Source organism: Microtus ochrogaster, unplaced genomic scaffold, assembly GCF_000317375.1.
Source record: "Microtus ochrogaster isolate Prairie Vole_2 unplaced genomic scaffold, MicOch1.0 UNK24, whole genome shotgun sequence".
Lineage (NCBI taxonomy): Eukaryota > Metazoa > Chordata > Mammalia > Rodentia > Cricetidae > Microtus > Microtus ochrogaster.
Genome location: NW_004949122.1, coordinates 1,155,877 through 1,175,140, shown reverse-complemented (window position 1 = coordinate 1,175,140; position 19,264 = coordinate 1,155,877). Strand labels below are relative to the sequence as shown.

At 51.7% G+C, this 19,264-nt stretch overlaps 1 protein-coding gene across 1 annotated transcript in view; it reads left to right on the top strand.

Moving 5' to 3' along the window:
- The window catches only part of Rab6b (RAB6B, member RAS oncogene family), a 61,542-nt gene that overhangs the window by 17,889 nt on the left and 24,389 nt on the right, over positions 1-19,264 (top strand). Inside the window, exon 2 of the mRNA XM_005367780.2 lies at positions 9,824-9,882. Coding sequence (XP_005367837.1) covers positions 9,824-9,882 — 59 coding nt within the window. The remainder of the gene's footprint in view (positions 1-9,823; positions 9,883-19,264) is intronic.

Sequence of the window (19,264 nt, the reverse complement as noted above, 5' to 3'; positions counted from 1 at the left end):
TTGCCTAGAAGCCATTATTTTACGTTGTTATTTTCTGTACTTGTCTGTCATTTGAACGAGATGGTGTATCTGGTCTCTGTTTCTCCAGCTTGACCAGAAGCTAAAATCGCTGGATCTTAGGGTTCTCATATGTTTGTCCGTCTGTCAGGACACTATCCTGAGTCCGTGACTATGAAGGCTGACTTGGTCTGATCATCAGCCTTGGTTTTTCTGGTAGTGATGGCATACCGTTCATTGTATAAGTGTACACATTGGCCCTTTGAGTGGCTATAATTTCTGCACTCCAGACTCTTTTCTTTTTTTTTTTTTTCCGGGAGCTAAGGTTCTGGCTTTATTTTTTTTTAATTTATTTATTTATTAAGGATTTCTGCCTCCTCCCCGCCACCACCTCCCATTTCCCTCCCCCTCCCCTGATCAAGTCCCCCTCCCTCATCAGCCCGAAGAGCAATCTTGAATTTTGCATACAAATGGATGGAAATTCTTTTCTAATGTTTTTTGGAACACAGCTCATAAAAAAGCCATCTCAGTATCTCACACCTGGTTTGGTTTCTAATCACATGAGTAGAATGGTATCCCTCCAGCTGTCTCACTTCTTCTGCTTCTCATGGCCAACTGGAAGACATGAGGTTAACACAGTGCAGTAAGGTACTTTGAGTGCAGGTGGTAAGATGTCCATATAACGTTAATAATAATGAATTGTTATACTTGCAATATTATGATTATTATCAGTCTCATACTTCAGGGGCTCCACGTCATTTCCTGGCCTTGAACTGGGAAAGCCTCAGTCAGAGCTCAAACTGCTTGCTTCCTGGTTCTGAACCGAGACTGGCTTTGACTTTGGGTTAAGGAGTAGGGTATTCCTGTGGCTGATGCACCCAAAAATCATTAAATCTCACAGTGGGATTGGCCAAGACAAATACCCCAAGGGTCTTCTTGGGATTAGGGGAGAACATGAAATCTCAGTTAGGTTTGGCTGGGCAATGATGGTTTCCAGTGTCATGGGATCTCATGAGGCTGGGCAGGGGATGGGGAGAGTCCAAGATTGATGCACCAGTTCCCAGGCTTTGGAGAGAAGGAGGGAAGTGGACAGTGTGAAGTGCCGTCCAGTAGCCTGTGGATTGGCCTCCCCCTGCTGGAGACTGGGTCTCCAGAACTCACCTGTGGCCACAAGTCTGTACCTTTGCCTGACATCTCCCCACTTCCCTCACCCTCTGCCATTAGCTACTCTCTTCGCTCTGTTTCTGAAGATTGAACTTACAGGAGAAACCACACGGCTGTGTCCTTGTGTGTCTGGCAAATCCTAAGTATTGTCATTACAAAAAAGGTACCTAGGAGTCTGGGGAGATGACATGGTGAGTAAAGCCCTTGCTGTACACATGTGATGATTGGCATTCTGGTGCCCAGCCCCTACATATATACCAGGTGGTCATACCAACCTGTGATCCCAGCACTCAGGAGGCGGAGATGGGTTATCCCTGCAGCAAGCTGGCTAGACAGGTGAGCCAAAGAACTCTGGGTTCAATTGAGAATCCCTGCTTCAACACATAAGGTGAAGAACAGCTGAAAAAGATACATGACGTCAACCTCTGGGCGCCACATGCACATGCACACACCACAGACCACGTGCACACACCACACACATGCACATCATGCACACAACACTCACCACATACACCACGTGCACACACACACACACACACACACACCTCAGGCACACATATACACATGTCAGAAAGGTAGCTGTGTAGTGATGAATACGTTAGTTAAAGTAACTGCTGTATCATTTCATAGTGCATATCCCTATCATCTGTCTGCATCTGTATAGAGAGGGAGTTGCAGCAAAGCTTCACATTGTATGCTCTAACTATATATAACTTTCCTTTGTCAGTTGTGTCTTAGTAAACCTGGGGGTGGAGACAGAAAGGAAGTGAGAGAACAAAAGGAAACCAGAGGTGAGCCTACAATCCTCTGTAGGCAGGAAGGGGCTGCGCCCCCCTGAGCGGCCAGAGGCTGGGCACCTTGGGAAGGGTCTCACCTAGCCCAGCCCTGTGGGCAGCTCTTCCCTCCCCTTCCTTTCTCCTGAAGGAGGAACCACTGGGGAAAAAAAAGCAGGAAGACACAGCCCAGAAAGGGACACTGAGGCTGGGCCTTCCAATGCACTGTCTGATCACCATGCAAAGCCCTAGCAATGGGCTCAGGGCTTTGATAATGGTGTCTGGAGGACCACCCACCCTGCATACCTGAGGGGTTCTGGTTGAGGGGAGCATGCTTGTCTGTAGTATTAGGGCAACAAGGAACCTTTATGTATGGTCCTCTGTTTTCTGCCCTTATCTGCCCTTTCTACATGGGTTAAATGGGGGTGTCTTCTTTATTTCCTTTGGGGGGGCTTTTCAAGACACGGTTTTCCTGTATAACTGTCCTGGCTGCTTCTAGAACTTGCTCTGTAGACCAGGCTGGCCTCGAACTCACAGAGATCCGCCTGCCTCTGCCTCTCAAATGCTGAGATTAAAGGCATGTGCAATCACTGCCCAGCCTCCATTTTATTTTTAATTTCTTTTTTTAAATGAAATTTATGCCTTGGCGATGCTGAAGCATGCATGGGCAGCCCGTATATGGCGGTTCTGTTGAACTTGTCCATATTGGGTTTCATGGTCTAAGTTGATGAGAACGACTGACGAGATCTCTTCATCAAGAGGGCACCAGATCTCATTATATGATGGTTATGAGCCACCATGTGGTTGCTGAGAATTGAACTCAGGACCTTTGGAAAAGCAGGCAGTGCTCTTAACGGCTGAGCCATCTTTCCTGCACCTATTTTCAATCTCTTAAATTAAAATGTTCTTGTTACTGTTGTTGTTGAAATTATATGTATGTGCCCAAGAAGCCCAGAGGCATCAGATCCTCCTGGAGCTGGAACTGGAGGTACAGGTAGCTGTAAGCCACCAGACTGAACTCTAGTTAGTCCTCTGAAGGAGCAATAAGTGCCCTTAACCACAGAGCCACCTCTCCAACCCCTAGCATGTGGACTTGTATGTTGCCAAGATTCCTTTGGACCCCCTGGTCCTACTCTTTCTTGCTCAAAGGACTGGGGCCGTCAGGGGGCCATAATGGTTCCAAGGTCTGTACCCAGTCAGGGTCGGGTAGGCAGCCAGAACTCCCTTCTGTACCCCAGGACCCCCACTTTTCCAGCAAGTGTGAAGGGTGGTAGTGAAGTGACACTCCACAGCTGAGTCAGGGCAGGCTTCCAGGGACACTGGGCTTAGATGGGGAGGTGGCTGTGGGGGGCTGTGAGGCAGGAACACTCGGGAAGGAGGCCAGCGGGTCAGCACACACCAGCCTGCTCCATACCTTGCTGTCCCCAGCCTCCCTCTTCCTCCTGCCCTCTATCTCCCTCTTCCAACTTCACTGGCCCCTAAGTGAGGCCCAGGCAGCTGAGCATCCGCTGGCAGAGGGAATTAACACACTTAATTAAAGTGTCCAATGAAGAGCTTTGCATATTTCTTAATTACCGTCTGAGTCTGTGGGGGAAAGGTTTGAAATGGGATTTTTCACCTGTTTCCTCATTTAGCCTACAGTGAGCCAGCCAGGCCCTGAGGGCTCAGGTGGGAGCTGTCAAAGCTGCTTTGAGAACAGGGTGGCAGGGTGGGGTGTGGAGGGGGGAGCCTGGCCCCAGGCATAGTTTTCTTTCACAATCAGAGAGGGCTGGATTTTCTGTTTCTTTAACACCGAACAAAAGGAAACAAGACTCAGACAAAGGTTGCTGCTGTCTTCCCCTGTTCCTCTCCCCCTCACAGGGTCTAGGTATCACGCATGCTGCAGCTGGGCCAGTGACCGAGGACTCGGTGTGCGGAGGTTGCAGGGAAGGTGCAGACATCTTTTGAGGGCACTATGAAACAGTGACGCAGGGTCTGGGTGGCTTGTCTTCCTGCCAGTTTCGGGCCCTGGTCTGCCAGCATCCCCACAGCATTTCCCATCTGTGTCCTGAAAACTGGATGGTCAGGACAGCTGAGTGGGCTGGTCCCATCCTCAGAGTAGGTGGCTTGAGATGGAAGGAAGCAGATTCGAATCTTCAGCCCCTAGAGCCACCTTCTCAGAGCTGCAGATCCGCCTTGATGAGGGCTGGAGACCTAGTGCCTGGCACCATGCCCATTCCTGAAAACCCCAACATCTGAGAGGCAGGCAATCCACCTTGGCTGTAACCATGGGTTACATGCTACTACCATCCAGGACGTGAGCTCTTCCTGGACCATCAGGAGGACTAGGATGGATGCATTTCTTCCCGAGAGTGCTGCAGAGCAGTTAGGGACAGTACTGTGCTCTGGAGCAGAGAACATGCTGCAGGCCAAGGCTCAGCGTGGTTGTTACAGCTTCTCCAGGCCTTGCAGACCCTCCAAGCCGGCAGGTGATTTCCTGGGCCCTGTCACATCCCCTGGCCCTAACAGCCATCTCTCTGCCTACATTCACACTCACGGTGGAGATGAGGAGGGTATGTATCCTTCATAGAGGGAAGCCATGCATGCAGCTCTCATCCTGTAACCTGGGCCCAAGTCACGCCCTCATGGGTACTGACTCTCAAACATGGCGCTGATGGAATGGTATAGGTGAATGACTGGGTGATGGATCACCCCATCCCTCAGTCCTCAGATCTTCATCTCCACCTCCACCTCTTCCCACCAATCCAGATGCCACTTCCCCTCCGAGAGGAAGCTAGGACTCCCCCAGCAGGGCCTCATTGCAGCCACTTCCCTGAAGTCTGTCATTTCAGGTACTCATGGTGGGGTCTAGCTCCACGTCACCAGGGCTTCTCGAGGGCAGCCTGCTTTCTCACCGTGAATTCGGTGCCCAGAATGAACCTGTCAGAGTCAGCACCCAGTAGAGGCTCACCAAATGTGGAAACTTCTCGGTCTTCTACAGCTATTTAGAACCCAGCAGAATGTACAGAAATCTGTCAGGCTGAAACTTGTGCTGAGTCACGGAGGCCCACAGACTGTGGGAGGCGAGTGGAGTACGTGGACCCTGAGGAGACAGGCAGGCAGGCAGGCACTGGGAGAAGGCCACCCAGGGTCAGTGTTCAGTCTGTCCAGCAGCTGGTGGTACCTCCGTGGTGTGTGGGACTGCCTCACAACCTGTGAGTGTGCAAGAGCCTGGTCCAGCAGCTCAGGAGAAAGTTCAAAGAAAATAAAGTTATTTCATGGGAAATAGGTGTAGACCCATTGCTCATGAGACTGAATGATTGCTTTTATATATTTACTTTCTGTAGTCAGGGACTACATCTGATGATTCTAAGACTATCTGATCTTTCTAAGGAAAGCTTTTGTGGTGCTCTGAATCTGAGCCGATTACCCAATCTCTTCTTGGGTGCTGGAGGTCCTGAGAATGGCTCCATCGTCTGCTGGTTAAAAAGCCAGGTGACTGAATCCATCCTGGGTTCTCACTTGGCTCTGACCTGCTCTGGGGTCCTGTCACCTCCTCTGTTCTTTCACCCCTGTTGCCCCTGCATCCTTTCAGATGGTCCATCTCTCATCAGACTTCTGCCCCACCTCCAGGGTGGCTTCTGTAGCCAGTCTCCCCGAGCAGGGTGAGGTCCTTTTGAAGCTCAGAACTGACTCTGAGTAGCTCATGCCCTCTGTCAAACCACCCCAAACTCAGTAGCAGCAGGAGGAGGAGGAGGATACTTACATGGCCCTCGGGTTCATAATTGGAGCAGGACACAGGAGGGCAAGCATGCTTTGCTTCTGAGCACGCAGCATTGAAAGCAGCCTGGAGGTTGAGGCAAGAGGTCTCAGAATGAAATGGCTCCTTCATGCACAGGTCACCTGAGATAGGGGATGTCTCAGTTGCTTGTCACACGAACACACCAGAGTGATCTCGTCCAGATGGACTGGAGTGGGCTTTCATGAAATGTGACAGCCCAGGTCTAGGGCAGGAGCCCACTTCGGACAGGCGATCTGCCCTTTATACCCCGGTATGGGGAGTCACACAGTATCGTTTCTGTCACTGGAGTCGGACCCGCCAGACTCAGCACCTGAATGAGTCCCAGACTTGCGTTGTGAGAGAGAGCATGTGGAATGGGGACCGCTCTGCAAGACTGTGGTGGGAATGTTGAACTACCATTTCTGTGCACATCCATAGCCTTTGTGCTAAGGATTCTTCGGGAGCTCCCACTGCCTTGGAAGCTTCAGCCATGGCTACCATGCCCCTGCCAGCCTAGCCTTTCCATCTGCCCTTTGTCATCCTCCACAGCTGGCCCCAAGGGTGAGTTTCTGTTTCCATCAACCCTGCAGCCTCATGGAGCTTCTGGGAACAGTGTTTTCTGTTCACGTCTCTCCTTGCACACTGGGTCTGACTCCATTTTCTGTAAGGCAGGGTTAAGACTGAGGGGCCTCCACATAATGTCCCCATGAGATCCCGGCCTTCTCTTTTCCTTTCTTAATGGACATCCCCCACTCCCCACTTCCCCATCCCTCATCCCCCGCCTCTGCAGTGGCTTACACCGGTCCTGCTGCCTGGAGTCCTGCTGCCCACCCCACCCTCCCACCAGCAGCTCTGCTCACAGACCTCTACATGAAGCAGCTCCGAGCGGCGGCTGAGGCGAAGGTGCTGTGACAGATCTGTGCTCCTATCCCAGCTCCACTGACTGTCTGCTTTGTGAGCTTGGATGTCTTAATGCACAGGATGGAAGCAAGGGTTCCCGAGGTGACCCGCGGAATGCCGGTTTAAGTAGAGGCCCAGTGAGCATGAGCGTTTCCTCCTTCCTAGAGGGTCCTGGCCAGTGCCCAGGGGTGACTTCCCTCACCTTCCTTTGGCTGAAGGAACAGAAAGGCAGCTCCCGGTTTAGTCGTGTGGGACTGCACATCCAGGCGATGACAAGTGTTGCCAAGCCCTGAGCCGAGGGCAGAGAGAGCTCTGCAGTGATTCCCCTGCTTGTGTCTAATAAAGTCCTGCCCTGCTTTGCTGCAGTGTGTCTGCGAGCTGTTGTTGGCAGGGAGACGGGGTGACCTTGAGGATGGAGCAGGGTGGGAGCCGGCTCTCTCTGGAGGGTTCCTGCAGGGATTAAAGGCTGAGGTTTGCCAGCAATTTCTGCCCCTCCCCCGCTGCTGTCCCGGTGCGTGCTGAGTGCTCCTACCCCTGGGGGGGGGGGGGGGCTTCTGCCAGGACCTACAGCAGTGCCTAGTCAGGTCGATTTCCAGATGCCAGCATCTTCTAGCCAGGCCTGTTGTATAGGGCAGGAAAGGGACAGGGAAGGGGCTTCTGCCCTTCAGGGTTAGATGAGCTTGGCAGAGAACACCCCAAGCCCATAGAGCTCTTTCATTTGATGCCATGGCGGGGACCAGTGTGGGCGGACAGAGGGGATGTAATTCGCTCTACTCAGGCCTCCTGGGGGTTCCTGGAGACAGCCATGGAGGACATCTTTCCCTGCAGCTCCCGGCATCTGGTAGCATTGTCATGCTTTGTGTCCAGAGCAGGGCAGTCAGTCCAGTCCCCTAAAGACTGTTGAGCCCAGAGACCTCAGAAGCCAGGGACAGGACAGAGACACTGCAATTCGACCCTGCCCAAGGTGGGGCTAAGACAAAACAAACCGACCAGAAATAAAAGTGCACAGACAAATGTTCTCAAGAGCATGATGGCCTGAGGAAGGGTGTGAAGGCGCACCTGGGCCGTCAGGAACTGTCTCCACCTAGAAGAGCTGGAAAATGTTTGGGGGATCCCATGACATGGATACTTCTGACCAACTAGTCCCCAGTGCTCCTCAGGTTCAATAACAGACTCAGGAAAGCACTCCTAAGATTGCAGTGGCGGGGATGAGGGGCAGTGGAGAGAGAGCTCAGTTGGAAGCCTGCCATGCAATCCTGAAGACCTGAGTTTGGCTCCTCAGCACCACGTCACATGTGTGGTACCATACATCTAGAATCACAGTCCTGGCAGAGACAGGCAGATCCCTGGAGCTAGCCGGACTCCCCAATCAGTGAGTCTAGGAGTGCCATGAATACAGAATGGCTGAGCCCTTTCCCCTTGGAATTACAGCCTGTCTACCCTCAGGGCACATCTGTGTGTTCACAACCCAGCAGGCTCCCCCACGAGCCTTTCCAGGGCATGGAAGTCTAGAGATCTTACTGGGGTTTCACTGTGTAGACAGAGCTGGTTGAATGTTGTCCGTGTGTTGGAGCTTGGTCTCCAGGCTTCCTCCCTTTCCTGGAGTTTACATTGGCTCCAGACCCCACCCCTCTGGTCTTGTAATGGACAGCTTCATCCTGAGGCCACCTAGGGAGCTACCACCTCATTAGTATAGGCTCAGGTATAGTGACTAGGGCTTAGGAAAAACAAAGATACTACCCCCCCCCCCAAATGCCAATCCAAGCATATAATGTCCCCATCCCAAGACAAGGAGGAATCCGTTTCTTCATTATACAAACTTAGTGCTTGTGGTTTCGTTTTTCTCATCTGTCATTCTGGAAAGTACCTCAGCTCTCTGAATGACCTGATCCCTCCCTCAGCCTTTCTCATGTACCTTTCTCTTTTAATCCTTACTCACTTCTGATTACATCCTCAGACTGTTTTGACATGTTATAAAGGGGTCCAGAGGAGTGGCGACCTCAAAGGTGACACAGCTAAAACGTGCCCCAGTGGGATTTGACCCCATCTGGGTCGGACTTGGGTCTTTTGACTGCAGCCCAATCCTGGTTTGTCGGGGCCTCCTGGTAAGGTAACTGCCTCTCTTTCTCCAGTGTGGGCTGTCAGCAATGTTACGTGTCTGTAGATTCAGACTGAGCAGTGACCCTTTCCAGGATCAGTGGGTTGTCCAGGCCTATCCAGGCAGTGACGAGCCATGCCTCCAGTCCCGGTGTGTGCCCATGGCCTGCTGGACATGGAGAGGTCCGAATGGTGAGAGCTCATGGCCGTAGGCATCTTTGCCTTCCTTGTCAGGGATGGCTGTCTCCTGCCACTCCTTCTGTGCCTCCCAGGACTGTGGCAGAGTCCTGGGAGGATGGAGGAGAGAAGTGCTCCATGATCCAACAAATGTCCCTCTCTTATCCTCCTTCCCCTCCCAGATGGCTAGAAGTACAACAGTTGGCATTCCTGTCACTGCCATGTCCCAGGGGAGCTGCACAGGGTTGTGTCAGGAGCCAAAGCCTGCGGTTTGGGAAATTAGCGGCATTTATGGGTCTCCCAAGAGACTCAGCCTCTTAACCATACTAGCAGTTTTCAGCTGGGGACATTTCTGCCCCAGTTAGGGTGCTTACAGACGTATGGGTAAGTCTGCAGTTGTCACAGTATCTGGGAATCCTCTTGTCATTTACACGGTGGGATCTAGAGATGCTAAGGGCCCAGTGTTGGGCTGGACAGTCAGGCACACTCCACTCCGTGGGGAATAGGCTTGCCCTTGAGAGACAATAAGAAAGGACAGCTGCCTTCCCTGCCCCTTTGTCACTAATGTGTAAGCTGAATAAATGGGAAACTCTGTGAGCGGATGCCCCATGGTGAGATGGTGTGGCCCAGGGAACGCAGGTAGCTATAAGAAGAGCATCCTGTTGGCCTTGAATGTCCTCTGGTACCCAAGGCCATGACAGACCTGGACTTGGGTGTGGTAGGAATTGGGGAAAGGGTCGGTCTCCTTCTCCATGGTAACCTGGCATCTGACAAGATTGCCTCTGGAGCTCACCTGGTGTGGACCCTCAGCACCTTGACTTGGGGTCTTTTTCCCTGGGTCTGCTTCCTGCCTTCCTGTGGTTCTTATAAGCCAGTCTCTCTTTCAAGTTGAAGGACCCTGGCCATCCGGCTCATCTTCTTTCAGCTGAACATCTCTCTCCTTTCTGTCTTGCAGTCGGGAAGACGTCTCTGATCACGAGGTTCATGTATGACAGCTTTGACAACACCTACCAGGTGAGAGCCCCACATCCCCTCCTCCACCCTTCTTCCCTGCTTCTCATCTCTGCCTGGGGCTCCTGTCTGGAAACTACTGCCAGCCTGTCTCCAGGGGCCGCTGAGATCAGAGGGGGACAACCCCAGGTTTCTGAGGTGTCTTTTTGCTTTGAAGGAACTTCTTCGCTGAGTGCTGGGCCTATGCAGAAAATGATCTCAGAATCTAGATGTTGAAAAGGAAGCATTATTTTTTTGTTTTTAGGGAGAAATCCCAAAACCAGAGAGGGTTTGGAACCATTGCAATGTTTGGTTATGTTGGGAGGCAGGCGGAAGAGTGCAGGCTGAAATCAAGAGCGGCTGCACGTCCCGAGTGCTTGTGTTCTGTTCGCTGGACTTACCATGCGCAAAACCCAGACTGCACATGTAGAGGCTCTCGTCACTCTAGGTGACATCAAAATCCTGGGGAGCATAAACATATCTGTTTGGTTTCAGTGATGGTGGTAGGGTTGTTGTACAATTAAATTTTCCTCATAATTCAAGTTTTTTGCCAAAGTTGTAAAACTTAGGCATTTCAACTATTCTTATATATTTTTAAAGTACCATTTTCCCCCTTTAGGATATAGACAGTTCTGCAGTTCATTTCTCTAGGTTCTGGGTCATGTGGTTACTAGTGCCCAGACATGTTAGTAGGTAACACCTGAAAAGGGGAGGCTGGGTATTCAAGCAGAGCTGGGGTCTTCAGGCAGGGAATGGCTCTCAGCAAGACTTCCCCGGGCTTTGCTTCTCAGTGTAGGCCTTCAGCCTGCAGAAAGCAAACACAGGGTGTTGGAAGAGGAATCCCTTTATCATCATTTTTTCAAGGACAAGTATTTATAGATCCACTGGGGCAGCTCTTCCCAGATGTCACTCCCCACCGCTGGGTGTGGGACAGCACATCCGTCATGCTTGAGATTCTGTGTCTGTTTGTCAGTCTGTCTTTACCCTGGGCCAGTCATCCTTGTCTTAGATGCCCTCAGAGGGCAGCTTTTCTGTTTCCCTTGAGTTCCTTCTGCAGTGGGTGGACCAGAATCCTCTGTGGGGAAGGATTGTCTGTGGGAAGGAGACTCTGGGTGCTTCCGAGTGGTGCACATGGCTCTGTACAGGGCTCTAGGACGGCAATGTTGGCCCTGCTGTTGTGTCCTCTCCAAAACCAGGACTTGGTGTCACTTTGGTCCCGCTGTGGCCTGTCCTCCCAGCAAGCCTCCCTCCTCAAGCCTACTCTGTGCTCCGTGAGTGCCCACATGTGAACGTGTGTGCCTGCACACATGCTCGTGTCTTATTTTTATTATTTGACCCTTTTTTCCTTTGGTTTTTTGAGATAGAGACTCATGTAGCTCCAGCTGGCCTGAAATCCATTGGGTAGCTGAGGGTGACCTTGACCTGAGGATCTTTCTGCCTGCACCACATCTGGCTACCGGTTGATTTTAAAATAATAAACATCTTCCCGATTTCTGTTGTCATCGCACTGAAAACAAACAAACAAAAAAACCCCAGAATTTTAGCAGCGGTGGACAAGTCCCCTTTGAAATTTTGCTTCCTCTTCCCAGTGTTACCCTCACTGCCCCCGCCTGTCACTTAAGTCAGCCCCTCTGCTCCCCGTGGGGCATTGCTGGCCTCAGCTCCTGTCACTTTCTCCTCTTTACTCTGAAAATTCTTGCGATGCCAGAAGCCTGGAGCAAACGTTTGTCCTTGGTGCAGAGACCCTGCCACCTCCGTCAGCTCCTCATGACCCTCTGCCAGTAGCATGTCGTCCTTAAGGCTAGTTGCCCCCCCCCCCCAAATGTAGGCCAGCTACTCTGCCCTCCTGGTTTTCACCTGGGTCTTGGGATCTTCTTGGAGCCATCTCCATACAAGGCCTTGCCGCAGATGCTGGCACAGTGGTAACTGCTTGCCTCAGTTCATCGGTGCTCTCAGGCTGACAGCCTCCCAGGTCCACTGTCATGGTGAGTCAGAGAGGTCAAAGGCTAGACGTAGCTCTCTCCGTACATGGCAGAATTGTCTGGCTTGGTTTTTCTATCGCCTCAGGTAGGAGACTTTTCCAGAAGCCCTTTAGAACAGTAGTTAGTCTGAGAGGCTGGGCTCCACTTCACACACACACACAGGCACACACACGCTACACACACACACACACATGCATCACACACAAGCACGCACACACACCATCTGTATTACTGGATTCTCTGGAGATGTTTTTCCTAGCAGAGCAGCAGAGGTGTATGGGAAGTGGACAAAGTCTCCACCGGCTCTAGGAGGTGACATTTACTTCCTCTCAGGTTGTCCCAGTGCACAGTGGTCATGCCAGTCACCCTCCCACCAGTATCCTGTCTGTCCAGCAGCCAGGACAGCATGGCAGAGTCTAGACCCGCTTAGACGGTTCCTAGACAGTGCTCCCTCCCTCTCTTCTCCCCTTGTCTCCAGGCCCCAGACTCTCCACCCATCCCCTCACCCTGACAAAAGATGTCTGTGTGGTCCATGGTTTGTGGAAAAGCAGTAGAAGAAAGCAGTGAGGCTGGAGAGCTTGCTCCCCCTCAGCAGGGTATAGAGGACAGGACCCATCCTCAGGGACAGCCAGCTCCACCTTGGTCTGCGGCTCAGTATGCATGAGGCTGTGAGCATGGGGGGCTGGGGTCTTCTGTACCTCAGAAGGTTCTGTCTGCCTGTGAGCCCTTGGGGACCTTTGAGGAACACATCTTTTTCCTATATTTACCTGGCAGTTACACGCACGCACGCGCGCGCACACACACACACACACACACACACACACACACACACACACTGTATCCTCTGCTGACTCTCACCACCTTGTCTAATTACCCCACACAAAGCAGTTCACTGTGCAAGTGCAAAACCATGCCTTGGCCTGAGGAGAATTCTGTCTGTGATGATTCCTTCATGCAAAATCCCAGCTAAGAGGTTACCTTGAGTTCTGTGGTGGGAAAGGCCTGTAATACCTGTGATAAGAATTGGTTCTGGGTGCCCCCACCACACACCCAGGAAACCCTTGTAGGCCCTGGGAAAGTCAGCCGTGTGAAGAGGCCCTAGAGGAGGTATGGTCCTCTGGAAGCAACTGCTGGCTGACCTTGGAGAATTAATGCTTTGTGGGGCTCTCTTTTCTGTCTGCAGATTAGGCAGCTGTTGGGAGATGTGTGGGAGTTCAGGCCTTAGCGTTTTAAAAAACTGAAAAGTGATGGAGATGAACTTAAAGCTGGAGCCAGTGGCCCCTTCTGGAATTGACACCATGGTACAAGTTAGGAAACAACAGATCTAATGGGCTGCCTCTGCGAGAGGCCCCCTTGCTGAAGGGTTACTCTCAGAGGACACCCTGCTGTGACTGAAGGGGGAGGCTCTGGTCTTTCCTGCAGGCTGGGGCTCCTGAGGTGCCCATGCCTACAGCTGATCCTCAAGCCACGCCAGGCTGTTCTGCCCTAAGGCTCCCCACACTGGCCTCTTGGGGCTGCCATAACAAATTACAGCAGACTGAGTAGCTTCAAACAATGGGAGTGTATTCTCTCATCACCTTCCTGGGGCCAGAGGGTGGAACAAATACAAGGGGCCACACCCCTTTCAGAGGCACTAGAGGAAGATGCCCTTGCCAGCTTCCAGCAGTCCCAGATGGTCTTTGCTGTGAGGCTACAAGGTTCTCAACTGGTCTCCCTCTTCACAGGATCTGAGGAGATGTGGCTGATAGATCAGTGTGGATTCACCTCTGGGTGCTGGAGGTGGAGTCAGTGCGCCTCTATCCTCTGGGGCAGGCTCCTAGCCACAGGGGGTCACCTGGTACCCCATAGCCTTGGGTTTTATCCCTGTTTCCTTTCTGTGTGCTCTTGCTATGGCCACAGATATCTCTCTCTCTCTCTCTCTCTCTCTCTCTCTCTCTCTCTCTCTCTCTCTCTGACACAGTGTACTAACTGGTCTCTTATCTGACAAGCTATGCCTCCTCTTCTAGGTGAATATACACACACATGCATGCACGCACTCATGCATGCACACGCCCATGCAGCATCCACACTCACAACGCTGGATCCTGACACCTCAGCCTTTCTCGAATCCTTCTGCATATACTCCCCCCTCCCTCCACTGGGGCTGCCTCCTGCTCATCTCCCACTTGCTCCCCTCTTTTCTCCAGGAAGCCTTCCTGCCCAAACAGCAGCCATCCATCGCTGGCTTGTCTGCACCACACACCCAAGGGACCCCGTCACTAACACACAACTTCTTCACAGGCTCAGCCGCTAATGCAGGTGGGGGAAGGGTTGAATGGGAAAGGACTTGGATGGCAGCCGTGATGTTTCTCATTTCTCATGATGTGTGAGCCCCATGTCCACTCGGGGACAGGGTAGCAAGCTGCTCTCTGAATTAGTATTCTCTCGAGGAACAGAACCTATAATTACGAATTGGATGGGCATCCTTCATACAGAGGAAAGTAACTACCCGAAGGGGACATATTGTGACACTGAAAGGCTAGGTGCCTGCCCTGTGACCTTGGGATCCAGCAGCGCCTCCTCTAGGGTACTCATGAATAGCCACGACTGGCCACGGTTGGCAGCGACCTGGCAGTGCATGTTTCCCAAAGGCTTCGGGATCCTCCCCACAAAGCACCCGCTTGCCGGGCTCAATCTTTAAGTTTACCAGGCTCATTTGCATGCTCATTTGCATGACTTTACCCAGATACTTTTCTCTGATGGTTGGTTGTGCGAAAGGAGAACAGCAGAGTCATTGTCAAGGGCTTGTCATGCCCAGCTGCTTCCTGTCATTTAGGGATGCTTCTCTCCAGCCCTGGGCTCGGGCCTGGCCAAGACTAAAAGAAGACACACATCCTTGCCTTTTCATTCTCTTCCCCAGAAGAAACGCTGAAGTCAATTTATGCAAATTGCCATGCAGATTTCCTCTGTAGACTTTATTGCTGTATCTTGTCAGAATGTGGATGCAAAATTATGTTTCATAATAAATGCACGGAGCCAAGAAGATTTCAACAAGTGCCGTAGGGAACATCTTGCTCGGAGATGAGCTGTGCTGGTGGAAGTTCCATCCAGAGGAATGCACGGTAGCACGCCATCGTTTGAGCCCCTGTTGGTAGTGTTTAAAAACCACATGCAGAGGAAGATAAATGGTGGGAAGTCTGTGCTTGTTAATATTCCTTGCATGTGTAAAATGAAGCGGCGGCCATTTTTCACAGGCAGCGCTGCTTGCACTGGAGTGCATTAGCATTAGCATTGCCAGGTCCGGGGGCCACATACCACAATAGAGTACACTGCAGTCTCCTTCAGAGAGGACATCGTGCCACGCAGGCAGAGTAGGCACAGCCTTGCAAGGGGATCATGGGGTTTCCAGGCTGGCAGGAGACTCTCCAAGCACATGCCTGTTGTCCGTGTGTCTTGGTGTCCCATCCCCCGTGGAGCAGCTACCATCAGAAATCATTTGTTCCATACCTCACAGGATCAAAGAACAGAACAGCTGCGTTGACCATGACTCCTTGGCACAGAGGAAGATAGGTGTTGCCTCGTCTCAGACCTACCTTGCTGAAGCCCCAGGAACACTAGACCATCCAGGTGTTGATAAGGATTAGGGGTACAAAGGTTCCTGAGGGTAGGGAGGTGTGGCAGATTAGGAAAACCCAGTTCCTGCTTCTCCTGGGCAGGACTTAGCAGAGCCTTTAATGAGACACTGGAGGCTGGGAAAGGAACCGTTTCCCCAGAGTACTGGCTCACTGCTCACCTTCACCCTGAGCAGGGACTCTCAGGGTCACGTCACCTAAGCAGACAGACGCTGATGTCTCCGTGGGCTTGGCTGCAGCCTTGCTTGCACAGCCCTGTGTCAGTCAGCTCCTGCTAACAGCGGCTCATTTTTTGTTTATGTAGCATAGAACAGAACGAAGTGCCTCCACAGAAGTCTTTCTGCTGGCTTTGGTCCAGCAGCCCTTCCAGGGAGCTCTGGTGTCTTCAGGTGAGATACGAGGGGCTTGAGGGCTAGGAGCTCATCAGACACCATAGCTCAGTGGGTAGAGTATAGCTAGCTTGCGGGAAACCTTGGCTCCTCGGTATGAGGCCTGAGGGTGCATGCCTGTAATCCCAGCGCCTGGGAGGTAGAGGTAGGAGGATAAGTTCAAAGCCATCCTAAGCAACATAGCCAGTTAAAGGTCAGCTCCAGAGCTGGGAATACAATAGATCCTACCTCAGTACAAACAAACAAAAAACAAAGTAACACAAATAACAACAAAGAAATGCATACTGGTGCCCACTGGCCACCTGAGTGATGGCATGGCAGCCTCTCTGGGGCCGGTGGCCTGTCCTGAGTTGCACTGGTAGACACACCCTGAGAGTGCTTCCTTTCCAAAGATCCCTTATCATCTTGGCCTCGGACAGTGCTAGGGCTCTGTGCATATCAGGGTTCCTGACTTCCTTCACGGCAGAAGCCCCAACCCCTCTTCTCACTCATACCAGCATAAGACGCATATTCATGGCTTCGTACAAATAAAAGCCTGTGTGACCCCATTACCATGCATTACACACACACACACACACACACACACACACACACACACACATCAATATGCAGCCCTCTTGTGTGACCTCTGCTGACCCTTGAGAGGGAACTGGTCAGAAGGAGCCACCAAGGATACCAAGGCCTCTCCGATTAGTTACTTGTTCTTACCTGGTGTCTCCTTCCTCTAGCGCTCACTTGAAGTGAGGGCGTCCTTTACAGCTAACTGCAGGTGTGAAGGAGAAAAACACTAGCTCCCCGAGTGGGGGCACAGGGCTCAGTGTGGCAAACACCACCTGGGGCTCAGCATTTGGTCCCAGTTCCCAAGTGACCACAAGGAAAGGAAATTGCACGGTTCCTGTAAGGTACTGTGAGGCCCACCTTCCCCACAGACTGTCTTTGAATGCTTGCTTTCCAGCAGGGAGGGATGTTGGGGAAGTAGTGGGCCCTCTAGGAGGTGGGTCCTAGTGGGGGAAGTGGGTGTCTGTAGGGAAGGCAGCAGGCAGTGCTTGGGTTATGACCTGGCTCCGGTTCCAGCTTGAGCTCTGCTACCTGGTCCACCGTGGTCTGCGCAAACAGCTTCACACTCCCACATGCCATGGGTGGGAGCTGGTCTGGGAGAGCTCACCCCCAGATGGACTGTAGCCCCTACACAGCCAAACTAGAACCTTCCTCCCTGAAGTTCTTTCTGTCAGTTGTCCTGCCTCAGCAACAGAAAAGCCACTAATGCAAAGGGATTCCTGGGTTAGTAGTGGTGGGGACAGTGGGGCGGAGACCCCTCACGTGGCGATCTGTGCAGCTCACAGACCTCCAAAGGGTACTGCCCGCCTCCTCGCCTCACTTGCCCGCTGCTAGCGCCGTTTTGTACTGTGTGAGCAATGTCAGAGGTCCTTGGCCTCTCCAGTCTGAGTTGACACAGGGCAGAGCCTATAGGGCCATGCTGAATAGCAGTTAAAAGTTTCAGAGCCCAGGAGCTTCCGTTGCTACGCTCTGGCCATCCCAGCTCATCCCTGTGAGAATGCCAGTCAGTCTGGATCTAGTTCACGCCGTGTCTGTTTTCGCTCATTCTTGTGGTATCCTCTCTGGACTCTGCTCCACAGGAGTCAGCCTGCATCAGCTTCTTCTCCACAGACATCACCACAAACCCAACAGAGACAGTCTAACGTAGAAAGTACTGGTTTGGGCCCATGTGGTTTCAGAAATGCTAGTAGATCATGGTGGAGAGAACATGAGAGTGAAGCAGTTCACATCATGGTGGCCACGAAGCACCGGGGCGTACAGGAAGGGGTCTGGGCAGGGACACACACCTGGTGACTTAATTTCTCTCCTAGATCCCATCCCATGCTCCTTAGTGTTTTCAAATAATGCCACCATCTTAGGAACTGCAAAGGATTGTTCCATTGATCAGGCCAGATCCTCGTGACCTGATCATCTCTGGAAACAGCATTACACACACACCTGGAGCTGTGTGTTATTTTCCTAGGCATTTCTCAATTTTTTTTAATTTTTAAATATCCTCCATAGGCTTATATTTTGAATGCTTATTCCCCCAGCCTGTGCCACTATTTTGAGCAACTGCTCCGTCTTTAAAAGGTGGGGCTCTGTCTGGTGGAAATAAGTCACTGGGGTGGGCTTTTGGAGATTATATCCAAATCCTACTTCCTGTGGTGTTCTCTGCTTCCTGGCCTGCTGTGATGTGAACAGCTTTGCCCATGCTATGCTACTACCAAATATCCTGCCCTAGCATGCGGGACCAGGCCACCATGGACTGCAGTCTTGGAAACTGTAAGCCAGAAAAAAGTGGTCCCATTATTGAGTTCTTGTTTCTGTCAGGTGTTTTGGTCACAGTGATCCTAGAGTATGCACTACTCAAGTCAGCAGGGTTAACCATTACCCAGCCCACGAGGTCTTCTTTATGCTCTCACGGAAAAGCCCACGTGCCGGCTGCAGAGAAGACACACGGCAGTCCTTGTCACCCTGCTGGCTCGCTATGAGACTTTGGGAAAGTCACAGCTTGTCTCTGAAACCCTGGTTTCTCATCTGAAAAGTGAAGGTGTGTCCCCACATATGCAAGCCACTCCACTTGTTAAAGCCTTGCCTCAGCCACACAGCCTTCCTGTGTCTCTCAGCATCCACCAAGTCAAGCATGTCCTCAGTCGCTTCCATGTGTGTCCCTCCCTCTGGAGTCTGCCCTGTCCCCTTGCCTGTCTCCCAGACCTGCACAACAAATGTCTATGTGTCTTCCTGGCATCTGTCCCACCTGTCAACCAGAGTGACCTTTCTAGAGCGCTGGCTACTAGGAAGTCCTTCCGAATTTCCGCTTCATCCAGTTCTCTGGTTTCACCGTGTCATCTCCTTGTGTCCCCTATACCAGCCATTAGTCTCCGCCATTTTCCGTTTTCTGAAGAAAACGTGTGGCCTCAAACTTCAGAGTAGTCTCTTCCACACCACGGTCCTGTCTCACCACATCCTGTGTCCTAGCCCTTCCAGAAGTCTCTCGGTTCCCGCTGACGTCATTGTTTCCTTTCCACCCGAGGGACTTCGTTTTAACATAGACTCTTTGTTCGCATTTATTCAAAAATGCTTTTAGTTTATCTGCACATTGGAAGAACTTTTCGCTGGATTTAAAACTCCAGCTCTAGTTGCTATCCATTGTCATGGTCATCGCTGTCACCATGCCTTCCCTTGGTTATCACGTGTCATTTCCCTCTGGCTGCTCTCAAGATTTTATCTTTTGTTTGGTATTCATTGATTTGACACTGATTTTTTTTATGTACGTGAGTACCTCTCTTTCTCTCTACCTCTCCCTCCTCCCCTCTGTGTGTGTGTGTGTGTGTGTGTGTGTGTGTGTGTGTGTGTGTGTGTGTATGGAGAGGTGCATGCCGTG